Source organism: Papilio xuthus, unplaced genomic scaffold, assembly GCF_000836235.2.
Source record: "Papilio xuthus unplaced genomic scaffold, Pxut_1.1 DF828952.1, whole genome shotgun sequence".
NCBI lineage: Eukaryota > Metazoa > Arthropoda > Insecta > Lepidoptera > Papilionidae > Papilio > Papilio xuthus.
This window is the reverse complement of record NW_013529697.1, coordinates 3,397,025-3,416,518: the sequence shown is the minus strand read 5'-3', so window position 1 is coordinate 3,416,518 and position 19,494 is coordinate 3,397,025. Positions and strand designations below refer to the sequence as shown.

Sequence of the window (19,494 nt, the reverse complement as noted above, 5' to 3'; positions counted from 1 at the left end):
CATTATCTACACTAATTTTATAAAGATTTTGTTTAGATTGAATAGGCTACGAAACTACTGTATCGATTTAAAAAAAACAATTCAGTAGTTTCACTGTCGAAAAGCTACACTATTCTCATTTGGCATAGATCTATACTAGATATTTTAATCCCGCTCGACGTAGTCGGGGACTACTGCTAGTAAACGATAAAACTAATTATTATAATGAATCAGTTTTTAAACTAAAAGCAATTTTATATGACCAGTTATACATTAGAATCATATCAGATTGATCAGATAAAGTTAAATAGCTATATACTTGATACAAATTTATTGCTACTCAATATTGTTGTATGTTTTATCTTGTTTTATTGTGAACTACTTAACAATGTATAAATTTATATTATACGGTCTACTCTGTGTGAACGTGGCCGCCGAAAATTATGTAAGTCAATACCGCCCTTTTGTAATTTGCCTAGACAAATTGTAAATTTAAGGTACATTGCATATCGAATGAACTGAATTAAGAGTTTTTGGATGCAGCTCATTAAGCTATTTCCTAGCATTCTAGGACACGATTGTTAACTTAACACGTACCCGCAAAATAAAACACCGTTATTAGACTTCAAATCTTGGTAACGAAAAATAAATTAAAATATTAATACGTAAATTTTTCCAGGGTTTGTTTACATTAAAAGTTACTGATCTAGATACATGTAAGGGTCCAAAGCGTAGAGACTGTAGTATAATAACAGCAAGGATGGAAAATGGCGTCAACTTATTCTACGATATTGATATTAAGGAAAACGTCATACCAAATAGGGTGAGATAAGTCTTTGATAAAGTGTTGATGTTTCTAACATTATAAGCTGTTCGTGTTCATGCCAGCTTCTACCATGATAAATTCAATTTTTGGCTTAATAAAAGTTCAAGATAATATGTTTACAAAAAACAAAGCAATTGTTCATACTAAATCTACAAGATATTCCCTTACATAACTTTCAAATAATGACCGTGAGTAGCTTAGTAACATAATAACTGTATATTAATTTGGTTACTTTTAAAACAATATAATTTCAGGGTAAAATTGTAGCGAGCGCGAATGGCAAGCAGCTAGTGAGGCTGCAAATGAAGAAACCTTGTGACCATTTGTTCATGGGCCCCTTGTTTCAGTCGATACTGAATGTAACGAAAGATTGCATTTTTATAAAAGTAATTATCTAATTTTTCATTATCAGAAGTCTTTCTTATTTATTTTCACTAGAATATATAGCTGATGCACGCAGCATTACTGTAGGCTATTTATATAAATATTTTTTAAAATTGCAAAAGATGAAAGTTCCCGGTCTGCTATCATGAACACAAAATTTTGGATCTCATCAAACGAAACAATTATACTATGAATAACTTAAGAAACTATACAATGTCACTGAACGATTGTGAACTTTATTAATTTATAATCCGACTAGCCATGTTCCGATTATAAGGAAGCAAATTTATAAGCGATTGTGACAGATATTAATAATTGTTATATTTCAAACCAAATTCTGTTTTTTATACAGGGCCACTATGCTTTTAACATTGATCTAGAGAAAGTTGCTCAGAAGTATTACGGTGGTATGTTTCTGTACGGCGACATGACCTTCAAATCTGTTTTCTACAGCGACGATTGCAACTTCTCCTGCACCGTTGTATCAGTTACGTTTACACCGAGAAACACAACATCGCACACAAATCTTGGTATATCATGAAATATTCACATAATTTAAAACTAAAAATAAAAACGACAACATTAAAATAAAATATTGTTTTCTCTAAGAACAAGAACATAAATTAAGTAAATCCCTAACAAAATTATTTTTATAATTGTATCATATTTGTACTATCATTACGAATTTACAGGTCTTGATTAATCGAAAGGACAATTCTCTTCATTGTCGACTTGCGCACAATACATCCCCCGAGCTCTGAAACGGAAACACAAAATAATTAAATTCCACTGGGTAACAGCCGTACGAATTACATGCATCCCTTTTCCAACATCTTTTCCTTTCTTTTTGGTATAAAAGCAGTTAGCTCTTCTTGAATGCGCCATTAGGTATAAATCTGTGATCTTCGCCTATCGAATTGTGCAAATTACAAATCGTGTAAAATTTCTCACAAAATATCATTAGGAGGAGTTGAAAAGATACTGAACGAATGTGATTATAAAGAGATGTTTTGTGTTTACATACGTGTCAGGAATATCGTTGCCTAATAACACCGGTTTCCTGTCCATCCGAAGTCCCCAGCGTCCTTGTTTGGGACATGTACTATCGCAGGGGATGGCATCTATGTGGAGACGACGACGCACACTCGCCGCGAAGTAACACGAACTCATGAAATGACTGCATCGAGATATACCTGCATTACACACAAATTACTATATACACTTTCCATTTGCAAATCATGAATATTTTTATAAGTTGCTGCCTTTAATTTTCAGTGCAGTAACCCAAAAGAAATCGTTGTGACTCATATGAAATATTAACACACATAAAGATCCCTACTCAAACACATAAAAAAAATATTTTAAAGCACATTGGAAGTAATTAATTTGATAATATAAATCTTTCTTTCAACGATATTTCAATGTTTTTCTAAAGATAATGTCAATGATAATTGTTTTGATTACATTAATTAAAATTATTACTGTTTTGCGAAACAAACATTTGTAGTACACTAGCTGGCGCCCGCGACTCCGTCCGCGCGGAATTAAAAAAATCTTAGTGCGTAGCCTATGTGTTCTTCCAGACTATGTTCTACATCTGTGCCAAATTTCATCAAGATATATTAGGCCGTTCCGGAGATGCCTTCAAAAAAACATCCATCGTTCCGAACATTCGCATTTATAATATTAGTAAGAAGTAAGAAGAATAAGTAAAAAGTCAAAGATAAGGTAAATGAAAATATGGTTATTAAACAATTATAAATTATAAGTTATCACTTTATTGGTATCCGTTATATAACGCTATTACATTTAAAATAAACAATATAAAATAAAAAGTTTGTTTCTATATAACCCTTCAGGTTATTTACCAGAATGTTCATCTTTGGAGACTTCAATTGTGTTAAGGAGACGCAATATTTTTTTATCACTCAGTATTTTATCGATATAATAGACTGCAGAGATCTTAGTTCACTTGGTCCGCTTAGTTGTTTAGTCTACAGAGACATTGAACGTTTAAATTGAACTCTATTGGTTCAATTTAAACTGTTAAAGCGTTTATTTTCTCAATCTAAGAAATGTTGGTAGCTGTGACTCAAATTTTTACTTAAAAGGAAATTATTCTTTATAAAAAGAACGTTATCATAAATATCTTACTTAAAATTATTGAATATATAACCATATTATAGGCCTGATAAACGAGCTTGCGAACCCAAGATTCAAACTGGATAAAACACTACTTTTTTGCACGAAAAGGATTTTATCAATGATAAAGATCAATTCAATTTTAGATTTCATGTACTTAAGCTTACATTTGATAGTTAACTCATTTTCATTATTAATTAATTTCTTGTGAGAGTTATCTTAAATACTTACGCATAAGATGTCCCTTGCACCCGGGCTGTCTTTGTCCACCATTAATGCAGAAGTCTGCGTGTCCTATGGGGCCACTCTCCCCTAAGAAGCCGGCGTTGGTATGCAGCACATGTACCACGTGCGCGTCCTCCCGGGTCAAACGGAACCGTCGGGAGCCGAACTCACTTACTAACGGTCGAGCTGGATCCAGACCTAGGATACAACAATGGTCAAATCCTGTTCAAAAAAACCTCTGTTCAAAACATATTATAATCTCTGTGTTTCAGGGAGAATAAGATGGGTGGTCAGTTGGGGTGTTAAGTGTCTTTCGACAGTCGAATTTCATTCTAATACCTTTAGATAACAGCAACTTACACTTCTTTTTAATTAATGTAGATTGTTAATCATGCCAGATCGGAAGACGAAGCCGATTGGCAAAACAAATATTGCACAAATTATAATCAACTAATGATAGAGGTACTAACTTACGTCTAGATCACAAGTGTTAAAGATAAGGATATCTAATCATATATAAAGATCGGATGTCACTAATTAGAAACGCCAGTGCGAATTAGTGATAGTAAACATTGACAATTATTAATACTAAAATTTTAGTTCACAATAAAAACTTTCATTAGTTCTCGAAACTGTATGTGTATCAGTGTCCAAGTTAAAGGATTAAAAATGGTGAAGGTTGCGATTAAATATACCAAGGTATGTAATTTCAAATTGAATCTATTTTATATGAATTACTATATTTTAAATAAAACAAAAATATTGTCATTAAATTATTCATACTTTAGTTAGACATTATAATAAACTGATATAAAAACGGCTAAACACTCACGTATATTCGTCCGGTGGCGGCACCACCAGTACCACTCACCATGATGAAGGGCCCCCGATGGGCTAGAAACTAGTCGGTGCCGCCACCGGACGAATATACGTGAGTGTTTAGTCGTTTTTATATCAGTTTAAAAACATTGTCAATTGTGAGATTAAAGTACGTGAATTTTCGCTACAATTTTGGAGAACCCGTAGTCACGACTAGTGAGATCACTTAGTCGATCTTTTACACGTTGGTTTTGTAAGCAATGTCAACCGGCATTTGTGCTCATAGTTAGATAAGCTATGATAAACACGGTACGTTGAATATTGTCAATATATTCCCGGCTCATTGAAATAAACATGCGGCCATAAATAGATCGGATGTCGCTGACCAGACTTGCCGGTTGCCCCTGCGAACAACGTATACTGAACACAATCTATTCATACATAACATTTTAGTATAGAATAGCGTCACTTTGAATTGATTCTCGTCGCTGTGAACACGCGTCCATAATACTCGAATAAAAATGGTGAAAGTGGACATCAAATACACCAAGGTATTATTTTAATTGATAATTATTTTCCTGTACAAAAAAGTAATGCAAGTAACTATTTACAAAATATTACCAGTGAATTTATCATAAAAAAAAAAAAACAAAAACAAAAAAAATCAAAGAAATGTTTTTTGAAAACCAACTATTTAAAATTATTAATTTATACTTATTTATTTGAATTTAATAAACTAGCAAAAACTATAAAAGTGATACGGACACATTATCATACATATTTGCAATTCAAAAATATTAAAACAAGAATATTTTACTTAAATAATTATAAAACTTGTTAAAGGACTAAACTGACCAATACAAATTAGCAATCATGTTTTATTTAATAACCGTATCAGTAAATATTTACTTAGAGGGATACGTATACGTATTGTACCTATAATTCTCCATCGCAAAATAATCTAAGCGTGAATACACTTTGATGACATAAGTATCGTAATATATTGCGGAAAAATTTATCGGGTTCATGGTCACGAATGTCACCGTATCTATTTGGCCACATACTTACGCCTAAAACTATTTAATCATTGCATGATTATCCAACAGTATTATTTTGAATGCAAATTTTTAAAGTTTTTTATTCATTTATTTTAAAGGGAGCGGCAAAAACAAATCGTATAAAAGTATATTACAATTTTGTTTAGTAAAGCGTTTGACATATATGTACTCTCGGAAACTGTCCTATTCACTGGAATTAGTAACTAGATCGTTCAATCGTTTAGTCCCAACAAACGGCAATGTGTACAAGAATACTTATTATAGTTCTACAATCGCAAATTGTGTATTGTTCCGCTGTAAACGCTATAAAGGTTATGCTGTGCCGATAGTATCGTTTGTGAACATTACAACGAGGAAATAATACTCTTGGTTGATAAAATACCAAGATTTAATTTAAAAACTAATAATCCTGACATCTCTATACTCAGGAAAATTATTTACAAACTTTTACAACAATCTTACTAATCTGATATATAATAATAATAATTTGAATAATTTAATCTTACTAATATTATAAATGCGAATGTTTAGATGGATGGACGAATGAATGGATGGATGGATATTTTTTGAAGGTTTCTCCAGAACGGCTCCATGGATCTTGCTGAAATTTGGCATAGATATAGAACACAGTCAGTACATAGCACATAGGGTACTAATAATTTTTTTTTAAATTTTGCGCGGACGGAGTTACGGGCGACAGACATATTAAAAAGAAAGTGACTTTTCTTGATATGTTATAAGTATTATTGTTTCAGTTGTTTATTAACAACGAATGGGTGGATGCAGTGAGCAAGAAAACATTCCCAACTATTAACCCACAGGACGAGACCGTCATCGCTCAAGTTGCTGAGGGTGATAAGGTAATGTGTACACCAGCAGAAAAAAAGTAAAAAAAAAGATTATAAAGTAAATTGAACAAAATTATTTTTCAGGCTGATGTAGATTTGGCAGTAGAAGCGGCTACCAAAGCATTCCACCGATACTCAGAATGGCGCACAATGGACGCCTCACAAAGAGGCCGTTTGCTTCTCAAACTGGCTGACCTGCTCGATAGTAACTTCAAGTACTTGGCTGAATTAGAGACTTTGGATTGCGGGAAACCGGTCAAGCAAGCTGAAGGAGAGGTGCTATGGTCTGCGAACATCATCAGATATTATGCAGGAAAAGCTGACAAGATCTTGGGGAACACTATCCCTGCCGGTATGTTTACTGAAAAGAGTATAATTCTGTTTATCTTTAAGAGTGATTTTATTGTTTTTACAAAACAAGATAAGATATTGTTTTATCAAACTTTGTACGCTCTTAAAATCAAATAAATTGGTTTCTACTTTGTCATAATTGTGATTCGTTGTCTCATATCTCATAAAAAGTTGTATGTTCTAGACGGCGAAGTTGTGACTTTTACACTAAAAGAGCCAGTGGGAGTGTGCGGTCAGATTTTACCATGGAACTACCCCATTCCCATGTTCGTATGGAAGATCGCACCAGCTTTAGCAGCAGGTTTGTTTACTTATACCGTAACAAATATTGTATTAAGAAAGACTAATAATAATATTTTATAACAAGACAAAAAAATCATAACATTAATCGTTGTTATTATAGGTCATAAATGTTTTTAACAAACCAACATTTTGGCTCATATTAAACCTCTTTGATGATCTTTTTCTTGTTTTTGTTAAAGGTTGCACGGTGATTGTGAAGCCAGCTGAGCAAACACCACTCACGGCTCTAGCCGTGGCGGCACTCATCAAAGAAGTGGGCTTCCCCCCCGGCGTCGTCAACGTCATCCCTGGGTACGGACCCACCGCTGGGGCTGCTTTAACGAACCACCCTCGTGTTGACAAAATTGCCTTTACGGGGTCTACTGAGGTATGACTCATAGCAACAGTAGTATGTTGTTAAATTTATACGCCTTGTTCTACCGATTTACCAACGTCGTCCTTGGTCATCAGCTCGTAACCATAAATTTCATTGCATAATAATACGTAAAACATATCGTCATCTCTCTTATTCTCTTTGAAAACACAAAGGAAAACCATATAACTCGGACACGTGTTATTATGATGAATACCACGGTAAAAATCGTAACGCGATATTCAATAGTTACAGTACATTCTTTACAGTTGTAATATTCGTATTTAGTGTACAGTGACGATTAATATAATCGTGTAAGCGCACATATGAAATAATATAGTACACAATTTAAGAAAAATATAAAGATAAGAAACTATTATAAACATTGTTTCATTTTTAAAGGTCGGACGCATCATAATGAATAATGCTGCAGCAACAAATTTGAAGAGAATAACTCTTGAGCTCGGTGGAAAGAGTCCTTTAGTCGTTTTCAACGACGCTGACGGTTGGTACACTCAACAATCTGAATTCAAATGTAAATTAAAAATATTAAAATAATAATTAAGTTAATTATTAATTATTATTATACAACAGTGGAGACTGCTGCTCAAATTGCCCACCGCGCAGCGTTTGCTAACGCCGGACAATGCTGTGTTGCGGGTACGAGGACTTACGTACAGTCTGGCATCTACGATAAGTTCATTGCAAAAGCAGCGGAGATAGCAAAGAACAGAACTGTCGGCAACCCGTACGAAGACGTGCAGCAAGGACCACAAGTAACTATACATTAAAATAATTAAAGAATCCTACAGTATGCATATTTTGTATTCAAAATACGCCACGAACTGTCAGTTGAAATCGAAGATGTGTAGTTCACTTGCTAACATATATACGCTTACGTGATACCATTTGCATGAATATGGTCGTTTGTTAAAAATTAACATTACATAAATTTTGTCTTACCTATTTGATTTTATACATATTAAATCTAAAGTTACTTACGTATTTAATGATTTTAATTTATTTTTCTTTTATAATTTAGGAACTATAATAATAACTATGTATTAATTCTAATCATGTCTGCATTAGATCGACTCGGACATGTTTAACAAAGTAATGGGCTACATTGAAGTGGGCAAGAAATGCGGTGCCCGGTGCATCGCGGGAGGCAACCGGCAAGGGAACGTCGGGTTCTTCATCGAACCCACTGTTTTTGCTGACGTTAAGGACGACATGAAGATTGCCAGGGAAGAAGTAAGTGAGCGGATTCAGAACATTACACTGCAAGGTTAAATGCTCCTTGTTTGTAGCGTCTCTATTGGCATTGTGTTAATCTTTAAAAGAAACTGTAAAAAGTAAAAAAAAAATGGCTTGCAATTTCCGACAATACCGCTTGGGAACCTAGTAAGGCTTTTGAGGAGTTAAAAACGTAAGTAATTTTATGTTCGCTAGATCTTCGGTCCAGTTCAGAGCATCCTGAAGTTCGAGACATTTGAAGAGGTGGTGGACCGTGCCAATGACTCCAACTACGGACTTGGAGCTGGTGTGATCACAAAAGACTTCACCACAGCCATGGCCTTCGCTAAACATGTTCGTGCTGGTAGTGTTTGGTAAGTATTACACAGTTAAAACGTTAACTCTATTATTTTCAATGCGGTAAGCATAGCTATAATCCTACAAGGATCTTATGACAGTTTTTTGACGGGAGCGAGGATCGCCTAGAAGTTTTCAGGGTTACCAGTGACTAAGTTCTTCCGAAAGTCACCCATGTTGTAACTCAAAACACTTGATTTGCAACTTATGACCTTAAGTGAGATGAGGAATCTATAGCGATAAGTAAGAGGGTAAACGAGGAACAGAATCCTTAATGTTAAGGTGGTCACTGACGACGATATTTTCAGGCATTTACTATACCAAAAGAACTCCAAAAACGTGTAACTCTAAAGATTATTAAATATAACATTGTTTAAATTTTCCTTCCAGGATAAACACATATGAACACGTGGCGCCGCAAACTCCCTTCGGTGGATTCAGAGAATCTGGCATTGGCCGTGAACTGTAAGTTTATTTTAAAAACCTAATAGGACAAAAAATGCTATTTTGCACACTATGTAATATGTAATAAGCAGATCTATCCTTTATTAAACTTCACCGCCTTTGTCTTTAAAACTTAAACCTTTACTTAATAAAACCCTTTATAGTGTTCTAAACGTAAAAATGTTAAAACAATATTTATCTTGTCTTAAATTATATTTTATTCGATAAAATGTTAACCGAAAAATACATCAAAGATTATGACCTGAGTTACATCAAAGGCATTTAGAAATGTCATAACTGGATAAGTATCGCTAACCGTGAATATTGTAATGCTTTCAGGGGTGAGGATGGCATTCTGCAATACTTGGAGAACAAGACTGTTACTATGAACGTGCCTAAGAAACCTTTCTTGTAAAATCACAATATGATGTTATTTTATTGAATAAACTTTTTGTTTTGATTCAAATATATTTTACTTTTTAACCAAATACAGTGGTTTTTTTTCTCATATCCTAATAAACATACCTTCCATCCTACCATATCTTCAACTGAAACATCTTAATTATTAGTATTTAAACGTATGAATTTTATATATTAGCTAGCGATAGCTCACGACTTCGACAGCTCAGAACATTACATAACAAAAATTAAGCTTATATTAGCCCGCCTGCATCAGATATTTTCCGTTCCGTTGATTACCTTACCACAGATCATGTGTTCGAAATATGATTTTTTTCGACATTACATACAGATACTCCAATTTTATTAATACGTATAGAAGATTATGCAATTAATAAATACAAAAACTTAAATTATAAACAAAAAGTATTAAAAGAAAAAAATTATAATGCCAATAAAATCATATTTTTAGCCACAATTACGGTAAATTTCGTTACATATGGCAACTTGCGCGTACCGATGCGCAACACGGTATATTTAGTTATCTTCAAAATGTGTCAGACTCAGATTTCACTAGTCTGCCGGCCGGTGTTGTTATAACAACAGTTGCTATAGTTATTGTTACAAAATTTTTAGATTTATTTCAAATATGGTTAAAGTGGACGTAAAGTACACTAAGGTACGTGAATCTTATTATATTTGCTAAACACAAACAGTTTGATATATAAAATAAGTGTATTTGTTAGTGTTGCTGTAAAAATTGGCAAATAAATTACCGAAAAGTATAAGCACAATCTACGTGATAGCAATGACCAAATAAAGTAGATATTGGAAGAGGCTTTATGGACCGTTTTCTATATGAATTATGTGAAAATAATTTATGAAACACATTTTGATGCAATTTTCTATCTATTTACCCACATCGCTGTAGAAAAATATTAGATTATTATTATCATGTTCTTTTAAAAGTTGTTAGACGTGTTCTGTGATCAACAAAAATAGTTCTTAATAATTGCCAAATAAGCGATAAGCGATTTGTTTAATAGTATTCATTGAAAATACGGGATATACGTACTTACCTACTCTCTACAGTCAAGTGTATGTTATATTGTTAACGCATTGAATTCATATCACCTACATATACTTGCTTTTAGGAACTGCATCTTTATGTTTAAGAAATAAAACCGTATGATTTTCTTTATTCGAAATCTTTTAAGATCATTACGCAAATATTTGTCTTAAATTGGCCTGTGAGCATAAGGTTTTGTAATATACCTACACATTAAAACGTTTGAAGCAATTTTCGTCTTTATTTAGTACATCTCTTACATATAAAATATCAATGTGAATAAAAGATTTTACACTGCACTTAAAATTCACTTTTATTATATCTTATCTTGATGTTTGGTTTTAAAATCTATCTTATCTAACGTTTGTCATCCTTCAGTTGTTTATCAACAATGAGTGGGTGGACGCCGTAAGTAAGAAGACATTCCCAACAATAAACCCTCAAAATGAAACCGTCATCATTCAAGTCGCTGAAGCCGATAAGGTAGGTACAGATTTTTTTTTGGTACAAAATATAAATTTACGTTTATTTACAAATTTTTAGACATACTAAAATAACAAAAAGCTCACACAATACAAATATGCAATTAACTCCTACGATCATGAAGAAAGATTAAATAGGTGTGGTGTACTAGTAACAAAATATTCACTAAGAAATGGAAGCACCATTATTTTCACTTCTCAGATTATAGCATTCGCACTTGTTTATACATCGGCTAACCTTACTCTTCGAAATAATGTGGCAATTTATCTATCGAATTTAATATTATTACACGTGGAATTTGCCGTCGGCAGAATTATTAGTGCGATAAATTAAAAAGTTTCATCGGCGACCCTGCAGGCTATCACTACTAATGTCAATATTTATCCAATTCAACGCCAACTTCTCAACAGCCCAATACTGTCGTTCGCTTTAAGAAACTTTAGAATAAGATCATGCCTATTTGCATTATTAGTATCCATCGTGCGCCTTTAAATTTAACACGAGTTACTAGATACACACTTCATCATCATAATAACACTAGCAATAAATAATTCTATAAATCGTTAACGCAAATAACACTCTCTAAAATCCTAAGTATTTGATTTGTTTAGGCCTGATTTAAGGTATTCTTATTCTCCTATTTCTTACGGAATTGTGAAAACTTATGCCATGAAAGTTAAAAGTTACAAAGATTATACCTTTTTGGTATGGATGTGCAGAAATTACTCAGTTTTAAGCCCCACTTTGAGTCCTAATTGCTTTGTAGTTCTTCAAGCGAAAAAACTTAAAAGGTGTTCATCCCTGTTAAAAATATAACAAAAAAAAACTTAGGACAATATTAGTAATGCGTAGTAGATGTCTCTAAATCTACTATGATCATACAATCAGACACTGTCTTCTAACTAATGAATATAACATTTACACAGTTTTCAATATAAACGCAGGCTGACGTCGATTTAGCGGTAGCGGCAGCTAAAAAAGCGTTCCACCGATATTCAGAATGGCGTACCATGGACGCGTCGCAGCGAGGAATTCTTATGTTAAAACTTGCCGATCTAATGGAGTCGCAAGCGAGATACTTGGCGGAGCTCGAAACACTGGATTGCGGGAAGCCCGTGAAAGTGGCAGAAGGCGAAGTATACTTCGCGGCCAGCGTACTCAGATACTACGCAGGGAAAGCTGATAAGATTTTAGGAAACACAATTCCGGCAGGTATAGTGTCTTTCTAATATTCGTTTTAATATTTGTTTTACGATATATGTTGTTTAATTAATTCTATCAATAATCGTGTATGTAAAAAGGTTGGGATAACAAAGAAACTTCACTATTATATTAAAATACTCATTTGTAAATGTTCTTAATATGGTTAAAGGATATAACATAGTACAAAGCTATGTGTTTTTAACAATGTATTCTAAAACAACAAGTTTTCTTATCGCACAATTATATAAGTAATAACAAATCATGCTATCTCCAGAATAATTTAGCGTGATAACACTATATATGTACGTATTATTATGTATCGTGCAGTATGCAAACACAATAATCACGTAACTTCATTCTATTGATGGCGTGAAATCATTAAATCATCATTTAGGAAAATAGTGTTTCATTATTTCTCAGTATTGTTATTACATTAATTAATGATATGATTGTGACCAATCATAAACATGTATTATTTAGAAAACACTAGTGATTCCGTACTATTTGTAAGGAAGAATTCTAAAATATAATTATTTTAAATACCTGCTGGTTAAAACGTAACTTACCACTTGTAATGATTAAGCTTACACCAACTTTTGGTCGACGGGTTTAGGAAAGTGGAATAAAACTAAAAACACCTTTTAATTACAGATGGCGAAGTGCTATCAATGACCCTCAAGGAACCAGTTGGCGTGTGCGGACAGATCATACCATGGAACTATCCTATACCTATGATGTCGTGGAAAATATCCCCAGCCCTAGCCGCAGGTATGTTCGTTATTTAACTGTGAAATCTTATTAGGAATACTAAAGAATCTATATAAATAATCGCCATACATAAAATACTCATTTCATGTAAGATTTTCCATCCGATTTCGGAAGAACCTTTAAAGGGTAATCATACATTTGACATTACAGTATATGTTTACCTAAAAACTGAAATATTCCCTTACAGGTTGTACTATAGTGTTAAAACCAGCAGAACAAACGCCCCTCACCGCTCTAGCAGTGGCAGCGTTGATCAAGGAAGCTGGTTTTCCGCCAGGAGTTGTGAATGTGCTGCCAGGATACGGGCCCACAGCTGGTGCGGCGATAACGCATCATCCCGACGTTGATAAAGTTGCCTTTACTGGCTCCACTGAGGTATGCAAAAAATTGCAATACAGGATTCCCGGTAGAAATAGTTCAATCTTTTCTATTCACTCACACTTTATGATTTACTCCTTAATCTTAGTTTTTTTAATATTTAATTATTTTATGATCTTAGGTAGGTAGAATGATAATGGGAGCTGCTTCGGTTGCAAACTTAAAGCGAGTGACCTTAGAACTCGGCGGCAAGAGCCCACTGGTTGTGTTCAACGATGCTGATGGTAAGTACGCAGGCATGATAAATATGCAGTAATAATAATAACGTACGATGTAACACATCTTTTGACAAGGTATTATAGGTTAGAAATGGTCAACAAAGAATAATTATCAAGTTAGGACACGATATTCAGGGCGTTCCATCCGCGTACTGTGGATATTTGTAGTCTTAGATGATATTTATTAATAAATAAAGTAAACACTGATACCATTTAAATTGATTTTAGTGGAGAAGGCTGCGCAAATAGCGCACGCAACGGCGTTTGAGAACGCGGGTCAGTGCTGCTGCGCCGGCACGCGCACCTACGTGCAGGCCGGCATCTACGACCAGTTCGTTTCCAAGGCCGCAGAAATTGCCAAGAAGAGGTCTGTTGGCAACCCCTTCGATGATGTGCAGCAAGGACCACAGGTCAGAAAATAATACGAGACGACTGTTTATAAGTATCGAGTGCTTTTATATCGGAGGAATGATTGATAAAATAATGGTACTTATTGTTTGTACAGATCGATAAGGAAATGTACACGAAGGTACTAGACTACATAAAGGCGGGTAAGGAGAGCGGCGCGCGCTGCGTCGCCGGCGGGGACAGGGCCGCTGACATCGGCTACTACGTACAGCCTACGGTCTTCGCTGACGTGCAGGACGACATGAAGATTGCTAGGGAAGAAGTAAGAGAACTTAACATATTAAGTTGTATTCTTAATTGACTTCTAGAAATCAGCGAAAAAGATGTCCAGGACTAGACGAAGTATAAGGACAGCACAGCGGCACCTTTTCTCGCTTCATTTATTGGATAATCATGTGTTTGCGTGATCGTTTATCTATTAAATGAAATGACAATGAAACTTATTACGCTCTAGATATTCGGTCCAGTGCAAAGCATTTTCAAGTTCGAGACGTTTGACGAGGCAGTGGACCGCGCCAACGACACCAACTATGGGCTCGGCGCCGGCGTCATCACCAACGACATTACAACTGCCATGGCCTTCGCCCGCCACGTGCGCGCCGGCTCCGTTTGGTAAAGAATCCTTAAATTAATTTATCAATAACAATTAACAACCTTTCGCTGCTTTGTAAGTAATAATCTATATCTATGACTATTGACATTCCTATTGATTTCTTCTGACATCCAAATTGATAAGTTTATAAACATACCTTGTGCTTATACAAACTGCGCAACCTATAAAAAACTCTTTAACATAACTATGCTTAGCTAGTCTGATGAAAAAAAGTAAGAGTTGTATTTTAAACCGGTATATAAATTGATTCAAGTCTCTTATGACAGTGAAAACGAATTAATAGCAAATCTTTACTAGCTACGAGTAAGAAACTCGTTTCCGAAATAAGAAAAAAATTCGGAACATAATTTAAGCTTTGATAAAGTTTAGAAATATACAAACTAAACGGTTCTACATGTTTTGAAAAGTGAGGTGTCATGCGATTCGCACTCTTCTGGTTTTAAATATTCTGTTGCTTATTTGTTCAATTTATTTTTTACCTTCATTTTAGGATAAACATATACGACCACGTCACAAGCCAAACTCCTTTCGGAGGTTTCAAAGATTCTGGCATGGGCAGAGAATTGTAAGTTATAATTTTAATACTCTGTCTAAATTTAATAATGTTTGTTAATCATTTTGTTTTTATTTTCTAGGGGAGAAGAAGGCATAAACAATTATTTGGAGGTCAAGACAATTACTATGAGTCTTCCAAAAAGACCACTTTTATAAATTTCTATGCCCCGTCGAGATATTTTATTGAAATTTTCTCATAGATCGTTAATATCGCATTTTTAAGTAACAATAAAATTATTAATCTTTGTGTTACTTTACTGGAGATGTAGGAAAATTAGGATTTGGCTACTAAAAAGTAACCATCCAAAACTTGGAAAAAATTGTAATATCACAACTCCTTGGCAACTAATCACTATAAGCTAGTACTTTTAAAAACTTATATTTTAATAAAATATATATTTTACTAAAATCTGTTTTGTTTCTCAATACATTATACATTATTAATTAAAATTCAAGTATAGAGGTCAGTTTTGTTATAAGAAGCCTTATATCTGGGTTATTAAAAAAAAACAATCGAAGAATACTTGCCTACAATTTTGTACTGTTTTTGTGTGAGGTGCTCCGACATCATGCCGCAGACGTGGGCGCCCAGGGAATGTCCTACGCACGTCGTCATCTTCGCTAAAGCCCCGGCTTGCGTCAACAATGAGTATAGTTGAGCAGTACATTGTGCTGCTAACCTACAAAGAAAATATGATACATTTTATAACAAATGGATCTTAATATAATTTAGAATAGGCCATATCAACTAAGCTGGCTTAGTACGGATTGGTTGACTTCTAACAGTTTTTTTTTCTTCGAATGTGTATCGTATTTTGAGACGTGAAATAACTTTACCTCATGTTCGAAAGCGCTGACATATAGCATGGGAACCTCGACAGCATTGACCAGTCCACCATAAACACATTGTAGTCTTTGCGAGAAAGGTATGCTGAAATTTTTTAATTATAAATATTAATGGTTGTTTGATAAAAATAAATATGTAAACTTTTTGGTGTTTTATAACATGAAATTAGTGGTCTGTTTTGTTCTTATTGAGAGACGAAAACGTCGAGAGGCTCAATATGTAACCGCGAAAAAATAGTAACGGTACAGTTATGTCGGAAGATACAATTTGCTACACTTTCTAAAGTGTAAAAAAGTCTGATACAAATTATTATTTTTAATGTACGATAACGATAGATCTGGCAAAAATAAATTTTAATATTGAGTAAAGAGTATGGAGTATAATCGTCTATTTTACAAAATTTTATTTATTTAATGCGAAACGTAATGTTTTGTTGTAGTTTTAACAATATTAATAATTTGGGTATAAAAAGGAAATTCAATCCTACACTGTGTGATTGGAAAGCACTCCATAATATTAAAGAGGTACCCCGCTATGTAAAATATCGATTAAAAATATCTTTACCGTCTCGTAAGAATGATATGGGCGTCTTAGCGTGTGTTCCGTTAAATCCGTGAATGATGAAAACATTCTTCCTGGCCAATTTCCAGCCATAGTCCCTGAGGTCCCGGTGGCCGACGTGAACCCACTGCTTGTAAGGCCGCTCCCTGACATGGTATACTAATAATTTTCTAACTAGATTTTACAAAAATATAATCTAACCTAGTTAGACCATCACCGGCCATAAGATCAGTGGTTGATTACTAAAGATTATATTGCTAAAATATGCTGTGAATGCAGGTTTCATTTTAAAATTATATATTTTGGAAACAAGTGACTATCATACTCCAATAGTTAAATATTTTATGAGTACGAATTGCTATCTTAAAATTGGAAGTTGAAAATTATTTACAGAATATGGTATTATATTTAAAAACTTACGGTGTAAATAGGAAGAAGTTTACTTCGCTATCCGGACATTTCATCTCTCGCTTCATAACACATCGCCAATATCTGAAGTCCATCATAGACATCAAACTGCCTTCTACATCAGTGCCTGCAAACAAAGTGGCTTTTTTGGCTACGGTACCATGGTAGTTAACTTATATCCAACAGTTAGAATTAACTGTCTATTAACATATCAGTTAAAACACATATCGACTTTCATCATAACCTGATAGATATTAGATATATGAGTATAACCCAATATGACCTAACAGACGACGACGAAACCTAAGATGTCTGTTGCGATAAAAAGCGAATTGCGGAAAAAGTCAACATACGTGAAATTAGTTGATAAAATACATAATTTACTTTAGTACAGCGAGTTTCACATTCATTGGTATGGTACAATATTAGATATTTTGTTAAATTACGTATGTGAATCTCATTTGTTTTATGAATTTATTTTTAAGCGTTTAAATAATATATTATGTTTATTTATACTTTATAATTATTATCGGTTGTCTGCAACTTTATTTTCGCTTAACTAAATAATAAAAAATAAAAACTACTCCCACATACATAACCAACCTTCCAGTTAAAGACCCGTTAAAATCGATGCTGCTCTTTCGGATATTTTCCAGAACAAACGCGGAATTTCGGATAGACAGAAAAAAAATAATAGTACATCATTTGACGTGATATGGTGATTTTCTTTTGATATTACATACAGACACTCCAATTTTTATTATATAGATAAGCGTTAACGTAACAAATAACGATAGCCCCATACCAGCTTTCTCTGCCAAGGACAAGTAAGATGAGAAACATGGTCAATGACTTTTCTCACTTTTGTTTTGTATTACATTAAGAAAAACAAGATTAAGTTCGCATTTACGACATCACAATGAAAAATAAAAACAAGTGAAAGTTTCTAATTTTTATATCAAAAAAGATAATCAAGACATCGTGTGTTTAAGCAACATAATACGATACAATGTAAAATGATTAATCAGTTTGCAGTCATTGTAAGATTATCGCAAAAAAAATCAACGTTCTCTTTTGAAACGTTTTTAAAAATACATTAAGCGCCAAGCCATTGATTTGTTTTTGTAATATGGATGAGGTGATTCAAATTAATGCATTTCTCTTTCAAAGTTGGCGCAAAGATTTAAAATTGTATACGTTTAGTATTTTTTTTTACAAAATTATATTGTTATTCTCTTAATCAGGGAAACAACCTATTAATTAATAAATAAAAATAGTTTTTTTTTTAAATAATAATAAATGATGGACTAATATTTTACGTATTGGATTGTCGAAAAAAATTGTGAAAATCAGAATTGTATTGCGATAGTACAGGAACTAACTCAATTTATTTTTTAATATTAATAAAAAAAAACAATTATTAAGTCGTTATTAAATTTAAGTAAAATACTTACTAATTTCGGCACAAGCCAAAAGAAATATTAAAACATATAAACTACTTTTAAATAAACACATTTTCACAATTTACCACTCACTAATCCCAAACAGTTACTCTAATATTTTTTTCGTACTTTCATTCCGAATAATTTAATATCACAGAAGACGAATTAATTTTATTTTAAAGAACATTGTAACATTTAAATTGGAAAGGCGTACGGCCACATCTACAGCGTCGAAATGGTAACTGGTAATATTCTCACGGAGTCAAAGTAACCCAGAGCAGTTTAGCAGAGAGAGTATTATTACTATGCTGTGACTTTCCATAGAATAGTTTTTTTTTTATAAAGACATCGTTTTTGTATAAATCTTAAACATTTGTGCCAGTACAGTAGTGATATAACAATGTTATACTTTAAGAAAATATTTTTGCAAAAACTCGCATTTTAACTGTTGCATTCTTTTTTACTGTCGAAATATTAAGATATAATATCATATACCTAATTTTTATCATTAAAATGCCCATAAGATTTATTTTCTAACGAAACTTTCACGTTGAGCATCCTAAAACACGATCACGTTTGTAACCTAGAAGTGCTCGGCTTTGGCCCGTTGGCGCAAATTTACTTACGAATACCAAATTCATGATACAAGGTTACCGTGTCAGTGCACATCGAAAACTCCGATGTTAAATTGCCATGGTTAATGATTTGTTGAAATAGAACTATTTCTATGTAACAAAGATGGTTATTTCTAAGTTCCTAAAACGTGGAATTTTAATCGTATTGTCAATTACTTTGGATAAGAGCTTTTTAGCGCCAAA

At 33.5% G+C, this 19,494-nt stretch overlaps 4 protein-coding genes across 5 annotated transcripts; 3 read left to right on the top strand and 1 right to left on the bottom strand.

Annotated features, from left to right (window-relative positions):
- Positions 1-231: 231 nt before the first annotated feature.
- Positions 232-1,751, top strand: LOC106126018 (uncharacterized). Its single transcript, XM_013323464.1, has 4 exons — positions 232-424; positions 659-802; positions 1,060-1,191; positions 1,542-1,751. Exons 1-4 carry the CDS (start codon positions 368-370, stop codon positions 1,728-1,730), a joined length of 522 nt encoding a protein of 173 aa, XP_013178918.1. The 5' UTR covers positions 232-367; the 3' UTR covers positions 1,731-1,751.
- On the bottom strand, positions 1,186-18,916 carry LOC106126010 (lipase member H-A). Its single transcript, XM_013323451.1, has 8 exons — positions 18,689-18,916; positions 17,247-17,361; positions 16,830-16,972; positions 16,256-16,349; positions 15,947-16,098; positions 3,563-3,754; positions 2,214-2,382; positions 1,186-1,946 (listed from the first exon to the last, which is right to left on the bottom strand). Exons 1-8 carry the CDS (start codon positions 18,747-18,749, stop codon positions 1,889-1,891), a joined length of 984 nt encoding a protein of 327 aa, XP_013178905.1. The 5' UTR covers positions 18,750-18,916; the 3' UTR covers positions 1,186-1,888.
- LOC106125995 (aldehyde dehydrogenase X, mitochondrial) lies at positions 4,120-9,792 on the top strand. Of its 2 annotated transcripts, none has more exons than XM_013323416.1 (11): positions 4,120-4,255; positions 6,189-6,293; positions 6,366-6,633; positions 6,817-6,933; positions 7,115-7,302; positions 7,690-7,792; positions 7,882-8,063; positions 8,377-8,541; positions 8,740-8,897; positions 9,271-9,345; positions 9,664-9,792. In XM_013323416.1, the coding sequence occupies exons 1-11, from the start codon at positions 4,193-4,195 to the stop codon at positions 9,737-9,739; spliced, it is 1,500 nt and encodes a 499-aa protein (XP_013178870.1). In that variant the 5' UTR covers positions 4,120-4,192; the 3' UTR covers positions 9,740-9,792. The 2 variants fall into 2 exon arrangements, with proteins under 2 accessions (XP_013178870.1, XP_013178878.1); XM_013323424.1 differs by lacking the exon at positions 4,120-4,255 and adding an exon at positions 4,772-4,926 and having other exon boundaries at positions 9,664-9,784.
- On the top strand, positions 10,286-15,579 carry LOC106126004 (aldehyde dehydrogenase X, mitochondrial-like). The gene is made up of 11 exons (XM_013323439.1): positions 10,286-10,402; positions 11,171-11,275; positions 12,220-12,487; positions 13,130-13,246; positions 13,434-13,621; positions 13,746-13,848; positions 14,071-14,252; positions 14,348-14,512; positions 14,705-14,862; positions 15,354-15,428; positions 15,499-15,579. Exons 1-11 carry the CDS (start codon positions 10,373-10,375, stop codon positions 15,572-15,574), a joined length of 1,467 nt encoding a protein of 488 aa, XP_013178893.1. The 5' UTR covers positions 10,286-10,372; the 3' UTR covers positions 15,575-15,579.
- Positions 18,917-19,494: the final 578 nt, after the last annotated feature.